The 20,321-nt window shown below is 34.0% G+C and overlaps 1 protein-coding gene across 3 annotated transcripts in view; it reads right to left on the reverse strand.

Annotated features, from left to right (window-relative positions):
* Window positions 1–370: 370 nt before the first annotated feature.
* The window catches only part of LOC115217850 (delta-1-pyrroline-5-carboxylate dehydrogenase, mitochondrial), a 52,768-nt gene continuing 32,817 nt past the window's right edge, over window positions 371–20,321 (reverse strand). For all 3 annotated transcript variants that reach the window (XM_029787552.2, XM_036507839.1, XM_036507838.1), the window contains exons 8-15: window positions 19,808–19,995; window positions 18,127–18,200; window positions 15,025–15,266; window positions 12,442–12,527; window positions 11,181–11,247; window positions 8,981–9,102; window positions 7,294–7,412; window positions 371–4,830 (exon numbers count right to left, since the gene is read on the reverse strand). In XM_029787552.2, coding sequence (XP_029643412.1) covers window positions 4,718–4,830; window positions 7,294–7,412; window positions 8,981–9,102; window positions 11,181–11,247; window positions 12,442–12,527; window positions 15,025–15,266; window positions 18,127–18,200; window positions 19,808–19,995 — 1,011 coding nt within the window. In that variant the 3' untranslated portion in view covers window positions 371–4,717. The remainder of the gene's footprint in view (window positions 4,831–7,293; window positions 7,413–8,980; window positions 9,103–11,180; window positions 11,248–12,441; window positions 12,528–15,024; window positions 15,267–18,126; window positions 18,201–19,807; window positions 19,996–20,321) is intronic.

Raw genomic sequence — 20,321 nt, forward strand, 5'->3', positions numbered from 1 at the left:
CATATTATATGATTTACAGGAGATTTGGTAATATCTAGCAGGCTGAGCAATAACACAGAGGCTTCTTCAGCTCACAATTAAACATTCAACCTTCAAAGCTAGGAAGTCTGCCAGACAGCCAAATGCAACTAAGGCAAGCAGGTAAATATCTTTTTAACTGTACAATACAACAATGTTTGAAGTGAGGTTTGACTTCATGGCCATATGATCCAAGATTTTAACTGTAACCAATCTACTTACCTCAAAAAGAAAAAAAAAGCCAATACTTAAACTAATCTAAATTCAACACATACAATTTTAAAGAAAAATTGGATGTTATAATGAAAATTATATAGTTTGAAATTAAAGCAAAAAAAAAAACTAGGCAAAGAAGTGGCTGTAACTATTTTATTTCACCAATACAAATAAATACAACCAGCTTGATTTGAAACAATATTGGTTGATATTTTTGGTTTTTCCACAAAGAAATAATTTTTTGTAGTCTTCCGTAAACCAGATTAAAGAAATTATATTACAAATATAAAAAAAAAATAACTAAACAGAAATGGATTTTATAAAAATCCATTTGTTTACCTCATAATCAAGACGGAATAAGATTTTGTAACTTATTAAACTGAAAAGAAAAATAAACAAAATAATTGTAGCTACCATTGGTATCATCAAAACTATCTCATAGTGGAAAATTATCCTTTATTTTATTCCTATTCATTTAAAGCATTGTTCTAGATGGTCAATTAATTCCTCAATGTTTTCCATATTTTGCTAAAAAGTTTATTCACAGTTAACTGATAACATGGGCTCTTAACTAAAGTTACCTCATATGGTTGTGTGTGTGTATATATATATATATATATTTGGGTGTATGCAGGAGCACAGCATTCAAAGTAATTTAAGGACTACTGAAATACTGCTGATGTAGCATGTGTGTGTGCCTTCAAGGGGAAAATACACAAACGGAATGGACAAAAACAATGTGGCCTATCACTTTTATAACAAGAGTTTATTCTGTTCGTTATTAGCAGTGAAAGATGTGTGGGAGGGGACTTAAAAGAATGAAGAATCAGGTGTGTAGGACACTATTTATTACAGATAGGCACGAGAGGGAACTTAATAGATATCAGCCTCACATATATAGCACACTGATATTTATAAGCAAGAAAAAAGTTTTGGATGGACTTTTATGTTAAATCTATGGCACATGTCTTAAGAGACCACATTCAGCAACAGCGATTTACCCTCTTAGAATTAGCTCACTTGTATTATCACGTTTGCAACTTACAGATGTACAATGGAACACCAGTTGAGTTGCCCCCTAATGCAAGAATCAAGCACTTTTTATGATCTTGCAATGAACTGTGAAGAAAATTGAGATGTACTATTCACATTTTAACTGAATTTGAAGTGGATTCTCTCAGAAAAATTATATTCTTAATTTTAAACATCCGTTTTTCATTTTTTAAAAGAGACTGTAATATTTTATTAATGAGTAAATCACGATAAGACATGACTTGATATGTTTGTTACCAATGCAAATTGGACAGAATGAATTTCCCTTTAAATTTAACAAAAAAAAAACAAACAAATATGCTGTAGTAGCACCTGAATTCATCAGAGATTAATAACTCTTTACTTTGTTTTTACACCATCACTTTTGACTGCTGTATTTTGTGAGGTACTGTAAATCTACAGAAACAAGTTCTTAACACTGAGATTCAAATCCAAATCCCAATTCCTTTTGTCATTTGTATAATAATGTGAGTGGTAACATAACACATAAGAATGCTATGTGTAAAAATGATGGAATGACTGAAGAATATATCAGAGCTGATAAGAAATAATAGATTTGGTAATTAAATCTCAATGAATTTATATAATAAATGTTTCAAAAATTCAGTAAAGCTTATAACAAATGACTTAACTTTAAATAAGTACATAACTATTATAATAAAAGGATTTTGCCTTTTCATTTAAAAATAATCAAAACAATTCTAAATGCATATCTATCACAAAAATTGGAATAAATTTCATGATTGTTTAGCCGGCTTTATAAACTGAATCATTTAACATCTTAATTAAAAAACAATACAACAGTTAGACAGAAATGGCAACAAAAGATATTTTGTTACATAGCTATTTCCATTAGGACTGTTAATGGAATGATGTCTAGTCAAAAACTGAAGTTATTTTAAACATATTTATATGATCTGCACAACCCGAAATAGTACAAGGACACTGTATTAAAATGTAGTTTTATAAAACATTTCCAATATAAACATTTTCCTCTTCAGTCAGTATTTTTTGTTGTTTTTTTTTTTTTTGTTTTTGTTTGTAAAGTATCTAAAATACATAAGTAAAAGGATCTTTAATTCTGAAGTAGATATGAGTTCTACCTAATACAATAATCATAAGATTGAATTCAACAATGTAGCTGCCATAAAAATGTACTATTTACTTAGACAATATAATAATACATTTCAACATTTAAAATCCAACACAATTATTTCCATGTAATAACAATCATACGTCAGTTGTATTAGAAACCAGAAGCTTGTATATATAAAACAGTTTGTAGTTATAGTTAACAGTGTGAAGCTTACAACTGAAACATACTGAAGCAGAAAATCAAAACTGGATCCCAATGACTACCAGCAGTTCTGTTATATTCTTTGGACAAGGAAGGGCTTTCACTTTAAGAGTTTTCTGGAAACTTTAAATGAATAGAAATCACTGAAACATATATTTTGATGACAAAACTGTTTGAAAATGTAAGTCAGTTTTCAACCAAAATATACATATACATCAAGAGAATTGACACATTAAAGTTGGTAATTTCACAATGTAAAAACACGAAAAGAAAAAAGTTACCATTGGATTATTTTTTCTTTTTCTTATCAACGTAGCAGACAAAATGGATGGGAAAAAAGATTAAGTATATAACGTCATCTAATTTCTCATTAATTAAACTGAACACAACACTTTCCAAATCTATTCTCTTTTGGGAAGGCGAAGGGGTTTGTTTTTAATCCTTCACAATAAACAGACTATAGTATTATAAAAAGACATGCCAAGAAATACAGTACCAAACCAAAGTACTAATATTCCACATCTTGTATTTTTTTCTTTTTTACTCAAGTAAGATTTCACTTTAAAAATACATTGATATATAACTGCTATGTATGATTTTGATGCTAAATCCTTCTACATGTAATTGAATGTTCTTCAGAAGATACTATTTTTGTGTCTACATTTTGGCACAATCTCTTCTCATTTAAACAGTATTTCTTTGTCAACAGATCTAAAAGTTTCCCATTTTACTTGTTTGAGCAATATATTGTCATGCAGTATTTTTGAGATGGTGGGTTAAAAAAAAAAAAAAGGTCATGTCAAAATATAGATACAAAAATAAGCATCTAATAACAGGACTTGGCAATACCAAAATACAACTGACAGCAATTCACTCCTACCATCAATGGGGTAAACACTTATGTGCTACCTAGTCTCGAATAGTAGATACTAACAAATAGCCTGTTTCTTCATATACAGAGCCAACAGCAAATGAACGAAAACCCTGATGTCCTTCGAAACCAGAATATTTTGGCAGTCGCTTAGAAGAATATGAAAGCAATGAGAAATTCAGAATAGCGACAGAGTGAAGATTCAAGATCAAATAAATAATCTCTACTACATATATTAAGTGCCTTTTTCTCTTATCCAAATACACATATATACATCATATATTATATATACGTACAATATATGCAGATATATATGAATATATTATGATATGTATAACCAGTGTTTCAGTATCACCAAAAACATTTTAGTTTTACAGAAATAATGGTAAAAAACAAGGATTTCATAACCCATGAATTCTACTCATGATGCAGTCATGGGAATAATTACACCATTCCCTGCTTACATTCAAGATTAGCACCTTATAACAAGATAAACCCAAAGTTAAGCAAGAACTGGATAAGAAGTGGTTCCATTTGTCAAAGCAGATCATTGTAGCAAATCTGATGGTTTACCTTAAATATTAATTCACAAGCAAGTCAGAAGGTGCCTTTGTGAGTTTGTTCTTATTACAAAAACAAAATTGCTATGTGTGTGTGTGACTTGGTAGATCAAACTTCTCGTAGAAAAAGGAAGAATATGCCCAGAGTCACACATGAGTAATCACAATGTTGTAGTAATTCTTATATAATAAATACTTCAAAAAAAGTTTGGGAAATGGCTACATGAACAAATAAAAAAAAACCTTAAGGACTTCTTAACTAAAATGAAGCTTGTGTCCTTAAATTGTGGTTGAGACCCAAGTCTTTGGGTACATATTAAATGTAATAATACAATTAAGCTCTGACTTGATTCAAAAAGAAAGAAAAACAATAACCAACAAGCCACAATAGAAAAAAATTCTTCCAAATATTTTATTTGGAAATTAAATTTAGAATAAGGAATTTGTACTAAATTATAGGTTTCTTCTCAACCTTAGAATTACAATAATTTCCTGAACTATAAATATATAGTTTAGACTAAAATCAGATCTACACAACACTATTTCCACTTAACACACACACACATAAAACATACACACAAATATTTAAAAAAAATCAAGAACTATTAAAATACATTTGATTTGAGTATTTCTCCATTTTCCAGTTTTTCGTGTTTTATAGCTGCCTGAAATTTATGAGATATTTATCAACATATTGAAGTTTTAACCCATGTATGGATATTTCCATGTTTGAAGTGGAGATTTGCTTTCTTTGATTGATTGTATAGAAACGAATTTCATGAGGTAGTATGGCCCACCAGCTTTGTCATTTGTACCTGAAAATATATATTAGAACATATATTAGTTGTGTGCATGTGTGTGGGTAAATGTATGTTTGAATATATAATATTGTAGTTCATCATCATCATCATCACAGTGGGATTGAACCTGAAATCACATGATTAAAAAGCAAGTTTCTTTACACAGACATGCCTGTAACTATTGTTTAGTGAAAACAAAAGGAAAAGCCTTCAGTAAATCTGTATTCCTGATATATTCAATCAAGTCTGTACTGTACAAGAAAACATTTCACATAAATCTGGTTGTTACAGTTCAATCTATGAAGGTGGGTTGAAAAATTTATAGACTATGAAGGAATGATGATAGATATATGAAATCTTGCAGGCATTAATTTCATCTCTTCTTATTAATAACTTCATTGTTTCTTTCCAGGTAAACTGACATCTGACAGTTCGACGATGACTTCAAAAGTAGCTAGTAGCAACTTGTCTTAAAAATGGAGAAAATTTGGCATTGCATTGTACCTTCAGAAAAAAATGTTTTAGCCCCCAACGACATTCATGCTGATATAGTTATGTTAGAGGATGGTGCTTCAGCTTTATCAACAGTGCAGAAATAGGCTGCTGAATTTAGGAGGGAAGGGAGAATCTTGAAGATGACTCAAGGTCTGGCATCCTGCAACTGCCACCCCAAAAGAAAACATTGATCATGTTTATCACATGGTGATGGATGACAGGCAATGACTATAAATCAAATTGCCAACGCTATTAGCATATCCCATGAGAGAGTTAAGAATATTCTACACAATGAACAATGACAAAAGTTATTGCCTGATGGGTGTTACATCTTCAGACACCTGATCAAAAGCACACCAGGCTGATTATATCACAGAAAAATCTGACATTGTTTGAGGCAGATCCGGCTGGTTTTCTTGAATGTTTATTAAGGCGGATTATGTTGAAAAATAAACCTCATTTGGTTACATTTCATGAGAGTATCTTGGTCAGGTTATGAACTTTTCAGCTAGTCCTTGTAGGTTAGCCATAACTGAGCAGACCTACAATCAAAAGCATTCCATCTGTGATCAACCTTTCTTTCTTTCCTTTTTTTAAAGTCAGTATATCTAAGACATATTATCCAATGCGACAGTCATATTTGTTTAAAATGAAAAGTTGTGATTTAAGGAAGATTTAACTGCTATGTTTAGCAGAGTGAGCAAGAAACGTAGAGTTTCCTTCATTAGTTTCTACAACACTTGTCAGACTTGGTGTGGCCGACAGATAATCAAACAAATTCCAGCTGTGACCATCATGTCTTTTTTAAGATATTAATATACATGTGCAAGCATGAGTAATTAGTCACAGGCATGGCTGTGTGGTTAAAAGGCTTAGAACAGTGAAACTTGAAGCAGATAGAGTTATATAAATAATAGCCTGTAAATATTCTCTTGAATTTTCTAAATTTTTATGACGTCAACAACACAACTCTCACTGATAAAAATAAAGTTTCTGAACTGGACAGAGAAATTCAAAAGATTACTTTGGTCCAATGGTAGAACATCTGTTGTGTTTATGGGAAATGTGGGTTCATGTCCCACAGGCAGCCTTTGACTTTTTTTCATCCAAAGGGCTTTAATCTAATATTTACATATTATTTACAGCTTCATCTGCTTTCTGCTTCATGTTCCACAGAACCACACAACAAATTGAGTTTAATAGAAAAAAGGGGCATTCAGTGGTGATGATGATATATATGTATACATGAGGCACATTGTTACAGTATATGTGTGTACATGAATATGTATATGTACAGTGCAACAGTGCATTACTTCAATATATGTTGTGTGCATTTATGAGTGAATATATATATATATATGCATAGTTACATATATGTAATGTATATGAGTATATATATGTGTGTGGAGATTAGAGCAGCGGACTTGCAGTCGAGGAATCGCAGGTTTGAATCTCAGACCGGGCGATGTGTGTGTTTATGAGCGAAACACCCGAGCTCCACACGGCTCCGGCATAAAGTAATGGTGAACTTCTGCTGACTCTTTCGCTACAACTTTCTCTCACTCTTTCCTCCTGCATCTTGCAGCTCGCCTGCGACGGACCGGCGTCCCATCCAGGTGGGGAGCCTATACACCAAGGAAACCTGGAAACTGGCCCTTATGAGCCAGGCATGGCTCGAGAAGGAACAAACAACAAAACATATATATGTGTAAAACACATTGCTACAATATATGTTGTGTGCATTTATGAGTGAATATATATATATATATATATGCATAGTTACATATATGTAATGTATATGAGTATATATATGCATAGTTACACATGGCTACAATATATGTTGTGTGCATTCATGAATGGATGAGGCCTTAATTACAGTAATGTAATGGCATAATATCACAATTAATGTAATGTTTAGATAAAGCAAATAGTTAGAGTACACTTCAGACTGTATGAAGTCAAATTACTGGGATGATAACTTACCTGACAACCGACTTCCACCAAATGGTTGTTGACCGACAATAGATCCAGTTGATTTATCATTGATGTAATAGTTACCGACTGAATCTCTGAAGATGTCATTCAATGTGTCTAATGCTTCACTATAGGCAGAAAAAGAAAAAAAAAATACATGAAGAAAATGAAAGAGTTAAATAGTATAATAATTATATCTAACTCAAGCACATTTAGGTCTTTCATGTGCCCTAGTCTCATAAGGCCAAAGGTTAATCTGGTTTCCATGGTGAATGAGTGACATAACTGGCACTAACTGGAACTCCGTCAGTCATGATGATGAGCGTTCCAGTGGATCTGATTAACAGAACAACCTACTTGTGAAATTAATGTGCAAATGGATGAGCACCCCTCAGGCATACATAACCTTAATGTAGTTGTTAGGGAGATTCATTGTGACACAGAACATGACAAGGCTGACCCTTTGAAATAAAGGTACTACTCATTTTTACCAGTTGAGTGGACTGGAGCAATGTGAAATTAAATGTTTTGCTCAAGGACACAATGCTCCAGCAGTAATTGAACCCATGACCTTGCAATTATGTGCCGAATAGCCTAACCACTAAGTCACATGCTCTCACATAGATTACAGCATTCCATCCTGAAGAGGACTCCAGTCTGTCAGAAGGTTAACTTCTCATCCATTGCTGGAGCTCATTTTCAAGTGAATGAACTGAAGCAATGTGAAATGAAGTGTGTTGCTCAAGAACTTAATGCACTGCCTGGTCTCAGAATTGAAACTGTAATCTTGCAATCATAACTGTAACACCCTTATCACTAAGCCATGCATGTGCTTTTGCAACATAGACACAAGGGCACATATTTTGAGAGAAGGATGTACACTTGATTAAATCAACACCAGTACTTAACTAATATGTAATGTACTGGTCCTAGAAAGATGAACATCAAAGTTCACCATTTGCATGGATTTCATAAACCTCTCTACCAATTCTCTTTTTTGCTTGCTAAAATATTAATTTTTAACATGAAGATAAAGCACAGTTTTGGGAACAACTCAAGTCACTTAAAGATACTCTGGTATTACACTGACATTTTATTGACCTCAGGAAGATAAGAAACAAAAAGTTGACACTGGTGGGAATTAAACACAATATAAAGTGACACTGTCTGGTACTCACTGATTCTGCCACAAGAAAATTAATGATGATGATGATGATAATAATAATAATGATAATAATAATAATAATAATGATAATAATAATAATAACTAACAACAATGATGACAGATTATCAAAAGGCTTTGACAGTTTTCCCCATGCATGGATCATGGAAACATAAGCCATGAACAAGGTAACACCAATAATAATAAAATATATAAAACATGCCATGGACAAATGGCAAACAGTGCGGCATCTCCAGACTAAAGAGGGACTCATAAAAACTAAAACCATCCACATTACAAGAGGAATATTTCAAGGAGACTTGAAACTCCTTTTCTGCCTGGCACTGACACCTTTAACTGACAAGCTAAACAGAACCGGATGTGGATACAACTGCTACAGTAAAACAATCAACCATGAAATGCCACTAAGCATTTTGCCCAATGTGCTAATGATTCTGCCAGCTTGCCACCCAAAATTTAAATAATTATGACAATATATGCATGTGTGTGTATATATATATATATATAACATACCTGTCTAGAGCATAAATTGCTCCAGTAAGTCCAAAGGGAGATGTGTCATTCACTAAATTGGCATATGTTTTATATTCTGCATCCGGATATACAAACAAGGTCAAAACTGGACCAAATATTTCCTGTAAAAGAAATAAAGAAATACGTTGAATATGGATGCTAAACAATGATGGTGATGTGATGTTACATATCTTGAGAAATTTTAAAAGAATCATTATTGTAATGACAGTAATGGTGGTGGCAAAGAATGATGACAATGATGATGATGTACAGAAATTTTATATTAAGTCAACAATTAACAAGACTGCAAGATAACATTCAACAATGGCCATATTTTAATTTTCTAAAATTATTATGGCTGTGACAAGCTTCACTAATCATCATAATTTGTACATATGATAACAGGTTTTGATTTCAATATCAGCAAAATAATACTCAGAAATAAAATACACAGAAATGATTAACGATAAAGAAATAAATTCAAAGCAGTGAAAGTCACAAACTTAAAAGAACCAAAGTCACAGATAAACTCAAAAGAAGGCAATTTTTAACAAGTTTTGGAGATTAATACAGCATTCTACAAGTTTGTTGAAAATACATGTGAGTGTGTGTGTGTGTGTGTGTAATAAAACATATATATGAAAAACACACCAGATGCAAGAGAGTTTGCATAAAATACATGCAAGTAAATCTGCAGGGTGTGTGTTCACTGTAAAAGTGAGTCTGTAGGAAGTCCTGTGCTTACAATCAGTCGAAAGATGTGTCACTTGTAAGAGTGGCAGAAGCTGCATTATAATATCTGTGAAGTGGCACTGTAATAGCTGTGAAAGCTGTAAGTTGTGGCATCACACGGTGGTTGCATGCAGCATAGTTATATATATATGTATATAGTGCAACTCTACAGTGTGAAGAAGAATGCATATATATACTGGTAGAGAAGTTCAGTACTAGTGAGAGGAAACTGCTGATTGTGAAAAAGCCAAGTATCAGAAATTTTGGTAAAAGATGGTCTGGAGAGCTTACAGTAGATCTTGTAGAGCCTGGTTGCTGCTATGCAAGTTAGAGGCAATAACTGAAGAACTGGTCACTCTTCTCTATGACAATCCCTGAACTGATGATTTCATTAGGTAATCTGCTGTCCACTGCATATGTTGTGACTACCACTGCTATGATAATTGTCTGAAACACTGTGAAAATTGGTTCTTTTGCTATGTTGACCAATAGACTCCACCTTGTACTGTGTCTCTGGACTCTGTTGACTGCCCTGCCACTCTGGCATGGGCTACATGCCCAATGAACACTACCAGTAATTCCAATAAGAAAGCTACTTAGCAATAGCTCTTTAAAAACAACAATGCTCATTAATCATTGATTAGTCCAAATGGGAATTATATTATATTTATAATAAAGTAACCATCATAGTTGACTGATCCAAGAGTTGATGGTATAGGCACATCTGCTGACACCAGTCATCTGTGAAGATGACTGACAGTTGCAGTAGTCTACTGGTCCAGAAAGTGATGACATAGGTACATCTGTTGGTATCAAATAGCTGGTGTTAGTTGTCGATAAAAGCAAACTGGCAATTTGTGGATCTATGTTCAAGTCACAAGAGTACAAATATAACAGTAGGTATTCACTACAATAATAATGATGAGGACTTTAATATTAACAATAATCATTCTAATGATCATAACTATTCAGATGATAATAATTAAGAAAACTGTTTTAATGTTGATATTGACAATAACTGTTCTGATGGTTATAACTGATTCAACTATTATGATGACTATTAAGATAATCAAACTCGGATAGTTATTTTAACAATACTAACAGGATGACTGTCAAAGTCAATAGCCACAATGTTATGAATTCAGAACACAGAAGCATTCACATTGCTCTGCCAAATGTAATGTTCATTTACTTACATTGTCTTGAATTGATCATGCTTTATCTTGAAGCTTTGACATTTCAATGATGTGAGTGTTTGTTTTTAAAATGACATTGTAGGATAGATGTGAGAAGCCAGATCTAGCCAGTTTGAACATAAAACAGGTAAAATATTTGAGCCAAATATGGCCAGTTTAAATGCTAAAGGGTTAAGGTATTTAAACTTAACTTCCTTCTTGTATTGTATGGAATATTAGTTAACAAGTAAAACAAAACAATGAAATGACAAACATAAATCATATAGACTTACCTCCTGCATTAGCCTATCTTTAGGGTCAGAAACTTCCACAATGGTTGGTTCAATGTAATAACCTTTGCTTTAAGAGAAAAATAAAAACATATAAAGAAATTAAATTACATCATGACATGTGGTGAGTGTTGTATAGAGAGAGAGAGGGGGGGAGGTCCTATTGAAGCTCAAGAGTATCTTGTAGTTTCTGAGAAAAACATGATTGTCACAACATCCCAGTATAACAAGCTGACAAAGAAGCTTATACATGGCCACTCAACCTGATATAAATAGTCACCAAATCACCTTCAAACAAACTACATTCTACTCTGTTAAAAGATGACATTGGATATTGTATTCTAGGGGTCATGGGAAAATAAGGTACACAAGAGATACCATCAAACACTCAATCTGACTATCTGTCAATGGAATAATCACTAATAGCTCAAGACCAGAAATTTATAAGCGCAGGGGGATATAATAGAATGAATCAATACCACCAAAAATACAGGTAATTTTATCACTTCCAAAAGGATGATAGACAAACAAACTAAATAGACAATGTTTATTCAGTTGGTCATTCAGAGCTGATAAGTCATAGTGTTGCTATGACTACGTTTCCCTGCACCCATTTGCTCACATAAACAAAGTAGCTACAAAATGAATCATGAACTGCATGTGTATATGCATGTATATGTATATGTATTGATGTTTATTGATGTATTGATGTTTATTTACTGGTTTCAGTCTTTGGACTGTGGTCATGCTGGGGCAATACTTTCAGAATTTAAGTTGATTATACAAAGCCTTGTATTTAGTCAGCGAATTTATTATTTTATTGATCTTTATTTGTTGAATGGATAAGTCAAGAGCTGGTGTTAAATGATGTAGTTCAATAACCAGATACTATAAAGTATTTTTATTTCATTATTTTATAAACCACACACACACACACATGCATATAGGGCAAGGGCATTGCTATGTAGTTAAGAAATTTGTTTCCCAGCCATATGGTTTCAGGTTCAGTTCCACTGATTGGCACCTTAGATAAGTGCCTTCTACTATAAACTCAGTCAGATCAAAACCAATTTTCAGAGAATATGGTAGATAGAAACTAGAAGCCCATCATACATATACATGTGTCCCTATGTTTATATGTATGTGTGCGTTTGTATCTCTTTTCTGTCTGACCCATGCAAGCATAGAAAAGTGTACATTAAAATGATGATGATCTCACACACAAACACACACTGTAAATTAATAACAAGCTATCTCCACTTACCTGTCATCGTACTTCCCGCCAGCAATAATTTTTGTTTTGGGCGAAGACTGAGCATAATCAATATAGCCCTTGATTCGTTCAAATGCCTGCAAAACAAATACATTTGCCAATGTCAAACTGTTTGCTTAGAACAGAAATAAATGTAACTATAAAAATAAATATGACAGACAAGATGTTATTATTACAACTGGCAAAATTGTTAGCACTGTGGGAGAAATGCTTAGCAATATTTAATCTGTCTTCCTTTTGGGGGTTGATAAAATAAGTACCAGTTGAGAATTGGGGTCAATGTAATTAACCCCCACTCCCAAATTTCAAGCCTTGTGCCTATATTAGAGAGGATTATTAGAACTGGTAGAATCATTTCTTTATTGGCCAAAATGTTAGGGCAGCACTTCTTCCAGCATTTTATGCTCTATGTTCAAATTCCTCTGAGCTCAACTTCGTCTTTCATCCTTTTGGGAGTCAATAAAATAAGTGCCAGTTGAGCACTGGGATTGATGTAACTGACTTACCCACACCCCCAAAAATGTAGGTCTTGTGCCAAGATTTAAATATATTATCACAAAAAAAGCTATTACATGATAATTTAATTAGCAGAGATGCTATCCTGAAGTTTGGCGACAAGTCTTCTTGAATCTCAAGAATCTTTCTGGTAATTCTGACAGAACGCAAGAGAGCACTTTTCCTACATGTCAACAACATTTGTCTCAATTCCAGTATTCTTCAGCCCCTTAAGGAGCGGTCTAAATGTAGTGGATGCTGAGTGCCCCATTTACCACAGGACTTATTTTTACCTTTGTGTTCCACTATTTCTTCATTACTCTGGCTTAGTCCTGATATTCCTCAATACCCATTCTAGTATTATAGAATGTCAACAAGTTCACAATGTTTCTTCCTTTTATTTTCCACAACCATACCTATTCTCCTTATCTCAATAGTATGATCAGTATTTATGGAGAAATGCTATAAAATCCCATAATTATCAATCAACAGGACAGCCATTGGTTTTTGTCCATACCATTTTCCCATCACTTCAAATCACAGACTTGGCTAACATCTCAATACACTTTTTTGACTGACACCTTCATACCTGCATTTATATTCTTTTTATGCTAGTTTACTGCACCTGCTTAGAAGATGGTTAAACTTCTGACTCCTTTTCCAAACATTCCGCATGTGTTGTCTGATTGAGTTTTAACAATTTTTTGTCAGAAATAGCAAAATCGTTAGCATGCCAGGCAAAATGCTTAGTGGCATTTCATCCATCTTTCCTTTACATTTTAGGTTCAAATTTCACTGAGGCCAACTTTACCTTTCATCCTTTTGAAGCCAATAGAATAAGTATCAGTTGAGTACTGACTGGATCAATGTAATTGACTTATCCCCTCCCCTGAAATTGCTGGGCTTGTGCTAAAATTTGAAATCATCATCATCACTATTGTTGTTTTCTTGTTAGAGATTTCTGAGGTATCAACCTTGTCCTTGGATACCTTCAGCAGATTTCCTTCTGCTGACTCCTTATTTACTCTACATCTACATTTTTCCTGCAAGCTTTTCCTTACAAATGCTCAGGTTAGCTATTGGGGTCATCAATTGTAACAGTCTAGGAGGGTTTTCTCCTTTCCTGACATCATATTAAACGTAAAAATAAAATATTCTCCATTGAATAATTTGCCCATCCATTCCTTGATGTTTCTGTTAATCGTTATCTCTGTCTACTGCTCCTTCTTTCCCTTTTTACAGTTCCTTGATGAATAGTCTTTCTCAGGTCAATGTATCTGGTCATACCATCCCAGTTTTCTTTCATTCACTGTAGTGTGAGAGTGTGAATGGGGGATGATATCAATGTGATGCTGAATGGTTTTGTGAACTTGCTCATTTGAAATGTGATCCAAGTACAAGATACCTAAAACGTTGTGGTAACATCTCATTTCACGTGCCTATGTCTCTCAGTATCTGTGCAACAAGAAGAGTTTGTGTCTTACATGTATAGAGGAAAATAGAGAATACTAAATATGAGGTATCACATACTGAAGGTTTACCCAATGTGGTCCAGTTCTATACATGCTTTCAGCATTGACTACTCTGAGAGCTCAACTACTGAGAAAAGGACAATCATGCCTGGAATGCATTGGATTGTATGCCTGCTTACTCACAGATGAACTAGAGCCTAAGCAACAACACTGTTTTTGTCAGTCTGCCTGACCGACAAAAGCATACAGGTGCCAATCCTACTTTATTGTTGAGTGAGTAAAGGACGACAAAATTTTAAGATATAAAACTATGTATCTCACTTCCTTATAAAAAAAAAACCCTCTCCTAAGCAAGCCTGATATAAAACAAACAAAAATTAATTTTAACTCTTGCGTTACCATATTTCAGTTGAAATACACTGAAAATAAGGAAGAAGTTAACAGAATGACCGACATTAATGAGCTGGTGTGTGGAACATAAATTAACATGAAATCTTGGTGGAAGGTTTGAATTCAGATTGCTTTAAACAGGCACTTTATATCACAGAGCAAGGAGCAGTTTTGAGCAGGTTGGTATCAAAAGAGTTAAGCTGTTTATCATATTTACCTTGTCATCAATAACAGCAGAGAAAAAACTGTCTGCCTCCAAAGGAGAGCCTATTTTAAACTTCTTGATTTCTTCAGCCATTCTTCCTTTAACTTCATCTGCTTTAGATTCCGGCAGATATATTCTAGAACAAGCAGAACACTTCTGACCACCATATTCAAATGCAGAGCGCAAGGATCCATTGACTACAGCATCAAGGTCACCAGAAGGATGTGCAAAATGGAAATTCTTACCACCACATTCTGAAAGGTCACAAATAATAAAAGGAAAATTTTAAAAATAATAGTTTCTGTTTATTGTCAAAAAGGATGAAGAATAGAATACATTAGGACAAATTACAAAACCATATATGAGGATTTACATCAAATATGAATAGAAATAACCATCTGACAAGATAAAGGGATATGTAATATAGCAGATTATACGAGGGTGTGCCTATAAGGTATTGTTCGCCCTTCCAAGTTCTTTTACAGAGCATAGGAAAACTGAAGGACTGCTACAATAAATATGTGAATCTGAGAAGGGGATATGTTGAAAAAAATCATAATTAACTGATCCTCCTATATTTTCTTTTACCCAAAGTCAGGTATTTTTCAGCACCCTCTATTGTGTGTGTGTGCATGTGTGTGTATATATATATATATATATACACACACACACACATATATGTATATATATACATATATGCGTGTGTGTGTATATATATATATATATATATATACACACACACACACATAGAAAATAATTGAGATTCAGTTGAATTAGGTACTTAAGTTGAAGCTCCAAAAATTAGTGTGGTATTATCTGTACAACTCAAAATAAGGTGAAAGCATATGGACAAGAGCAACCTGAGTAACAATAGATTAGAGCTAAGGGTATCATGTGTACATAGTCTCACCCATACATTTAAATATTTTCGAAATTAGCAGTTTATAGGTGCTGTGCTTGAACTGGATTGATGGAAACTAATTTTAATTTTAGTGTTGTATCTGATTATACTTACCCTCTGGTATTATATATATATAAATTAAATCTTGGTATAATGAGTTATATAATGAATTAAAGTACATTGCATAGCTGTATAGTATAGTGAATTAGTGTGCTACAGGTAGTTACTATCCTATGAATATTCCAGCCTAGTTGAACTGACTTCATCATGGTTTTAGTGATTAAACTATTTATTCCTTTCTATAGTATTCTACCCTACTACCATATTATTATTTTTATAAAGGCCTTTATGTAAGTAGACCTCCTAATTATGTACTCCTAGGAAATTATAATGCCATGTATGTAGTAGCACTGGTAACTTTACAATTTATAATATACCTCTTAGCTTATAATTAATATATAGTTAGCATGTTTTATTGCCCCAGTATTCCATTAGTAAATACCCAGATCAGTCTTTATAGATACTACCCAATAAGTAAATAATTAAGTATATGAAAGAATATTAAACTAATTCTATGTAATTTCCTCTTTCTATTGTTAAAAATTTGGTATATTTACAAAATTTATCTATTTGGTTATAATATCTTTCTTGATAATCCTAAATTTTATCTTTATACAACATAACAATACTGTTTATAATCAATCACCCCATGATAAAATTTTCTTTGTATTAACATCATTGGTTTTATTAGTACCTTGCCACTTTAACTGGTAATTAACATCTTCATTTGAGGTCTTCCACTACCCAACCTCCTTTACTGTCAGTTACTTTATACAACTTCAAAAAAATCTTGACAATTTTTATGACCATACCCACTATGTACTGTCAACTCACTCCAGCCCTTTCCAAACAGACACAATCCTCTAGTCTTAGAGTTGGTAATTGATAAACAAGACTAATAAATTAAAACTGAACCAAAATCTGTTAAAGCTATGACCCCAACAAACTTTTCCTGAAGTCTAGTATATTCTAAGCTGAAGTGGTGGCAGCATGGACTTTGTCTGTTTTCTTATTCTATTTGAGTTTTTAAGTAAAATTATATTAATGTGTCCAACTGATAAAAAAATTCTATTTATTTATCTGTGCAGCTGAGAATAGTTCTATATTTAAAGTGATGTAATGATTGTATTGTTCAATTAAATGGAGCCACTTGAAACGTTCGCACTGCATCACCTCTGGATATCCTGTTGCTAATTTTGATTATATATATATAATATAGATAGATAGATATAGGTGCAGGAGTGGGTGTGTGGTAAGTAGCTTGCTTACCAACCACACGTTTCCAAATTCAGTGCAACTGTGTGGCACCTTGGGCAAGTGTCTTCTACTATAGCCTTGGGCCGACCAAAGCCTTGTGAGTGGATTTGGTAGAAGTCTGTCGTATATATATATATAAATATATATATATATATGGAAAGCGGATGTTAAACGACGATGATGATGATATATGTATATATATATGTATGTATGTATGTATGTATGTGTGTGTATATGTTTGTGTGTCTGTGTTTGTCCCCCCAACATCGCTTGACAACCGATGCTGGTGTGTTTACGTCCCCGTAACTTAGAGGTTCAGCAAAAGAGACTGATAGAATAAGTACTAGGCTTACAAAGAATAAGTCCTGGGATCGATTTGCTCGACTAAAGGTGGTACTCCAGCATGGCCACAGTCAAATGACTGAAACAAGTAAAAGAGTATATGTATATTACTATTATTGCTGCTGTTGTCTATTATTATTATTGTTGTTGTAATTGTCATTATTATTATAATGCAAGGTGGCAAGCTGGCAGAAACATTAGCACGCTGGGCAAAATGCTTAGTGGTACTTTGCCTGTCATTACATTTTGAATTCAAATTCTGCTGAGGTCCACTTTGCTTTTCATCCTTTCAGAGTTGATAAATAAAGTACCAGTTGCATACTGGGGGTCGATCTAATCAACTGTCCCCCTCCCCCAAAAATTTTGGGCCTTGTGCCTAGAGTAGAAAAAATTATTATTATAATGCATGCTTTATTGTTAGCTTAAGGCAAATTCTTAGTTCCATAAATGCAAGGAAAAAAAAACAAACTAAAACCTATAAAAGAGTAGTGTTGATGGTGTGATGGAGTGGCAGACACAGAGTTTCTAATATAGTACTTCTGAAAGCAACTCACCTCCAATTAGCCGAGGGTAACTTTGATAGGTATCCAAATTGGCAGCAACTTGCTTCCATAGATGTTTGAACGTCCTGGAAAGATAGAAGAAATTATATTTTACAATAACAAAAAAATAGAATAGAAATGTATACAAAAATAGAATACAAAAAACTGCTGACCCTGTGGTGGTGGTAGTAGTAGTAGTAGTTTGACTAAATTCAGGCAGCATTTGGCTACATAGGTTTATGCTCTGGATTCAAATCCCTCTCTAGGGTTAACTTTTGCTTTCTTTCTTTCCAAGACAAATCAAAAAAGCATCAGATAAATACTGGTGTTGATTTATACCTTCTGTCCAATTCATGCGGCTTTAACTCAAATATTAGAAATCATTATTTTACATACATTAAGATAGCAGACTGGCATAATCTTTAGGGCATCAGAAAAACTAAATGCTTTGCAGAGTCTCTTCCAGCACTTTATGTCCTCAGTTCAAATCTTACCAAGCTCACCTTTGCCTTTCATCCCTCCAAGGGTGATAAAATGAGCTGCCAGTCAAGTACATGACTGTAATTGACTAATACCCACCTCATCAAACTATTGGCCTTGTACCTTGATTGGAAACAATTATTTTTGTCAATGAATTCCATCGAGGTCGACTTTGCCTTTCATCATTTTAGGGTTGATAAATTAAGTACCAGTTGCATACTGAGGTCAATCTAATCGACTACCCCCTCCCCTGCCCCACCTCCCCCAAAATTTCAAGCACTTGTGCCTAGAGCAGAAAAGATTATTTTTGTCAATGAATTCTCTCCTTTGACTTTGATGCAGAGTATACCAGTCATCCAGTTTACCTTTGATGTGGTTGAACAAACAATCACAACCAGATGGGATTCACAGAATGGGTTGTACTATTCATCCTTTTGATAGCCAAATCCAGAATGTGGCTAGCGGGACCTGCATTCAGGTGATTTTCCCAAGTCACTATCTCGCCCTTCCACACTAATCCATCACGGGGTTATCCATTTACAGCTGAGTGGATTGGGGTAACATAAAATGAAGTACAACCAGTTTGGGAACTGAAGCCATGATCATGTACACAACACTTTAACCAGTGGGCCATAAACCTCCAATCAACTGTATTACCTACCTCATATATTGCAGAGTAAGCTGGCAATGCTTTCTGAGATTTGCCAACACTACACCTGATTTTCTCCCCTCCATACACACGCAAGCATGTATCTGACTCATACACTGTTCACTTCCCAGACATTTGTACATTACTGCATATGCTTTATACGCACTTTTGACAAGTTGTGGTGCACCTGAGCACTGTATACAATAACTTCATTATTATATATAAAATTGTCAGCACAGTGGACAAAATGCTTAGCAGTATTTCTTCCATCTTTACGTTCTTAGTTCAAATTCCACCACGGTTGACTTTGGACTTTGACACTTACTCAGGAGGATAAACAGTAGATCAAATCAAACTGGAGGCTACATATTTGCAAAGTGAATTTCTAAACCCTTCAAGTATACCCATAATGATTTATGCATGCGTGGGCATGCACGTACGTGCACGCGCGCACACACAGCAGGTTAATAAACATGATGAATTTCCTCTCCTGAAGACCAAACAGTACTCCCAGCTAAAGAGAGACATTATCAACTATGACAGGTCTGCCAATACAGGACTTACTTCACACTTCCAGTAAAGTTGATACCAGACAGATAAGGGGATGAGGTGATTGTATCTCCAAATACTGGGCCATCAGCAGGTAAAAAGTTAATAACACCTGGTGGTACTCCAGCCTCTCGCAGGATCTGGAAAGCTATCCAGTTAGACAACATGGCAGTGTCTGATGGTTTCCACAAGCAAACGTTTCCCTGAAAAATAAAAACAAAAAACATGTAAATCATTTTAGATCAAAGAACAGATAATCTAGAACTTACCAATATGATACTAACTAATGGTAGGAAAACGGCTTTTATCTCAGGTACCTGAAGGCCATAAATTTTGAGGGATGTCAAACGATCAATTATATCAATTGACTGGTACTTATTTTATTGACCCTGAGAAAGTCGAAAGGTAAAATTGACCATGGAAGAATTTGAACATGAAATATAAAGGGATATAACTAAATACATGTGTGTCTGTGTGAAGAACTAATCTCACATGCATTATACGTACAGAATATCACTGCCCTTTGCTG

This window comes from Octopus sinensis, linkage group LG12 (assembly GCF_006345805.1).
Source record: "Octopus sinensis linkage group LG12, ASM634580v1, whole genome shotgun sequence".
NCBI lineage: Eukaryota > Metazoa > Mollusca > Cephalopoda > Octopoda > Octopodidae > Octopus > Octopus sinensis.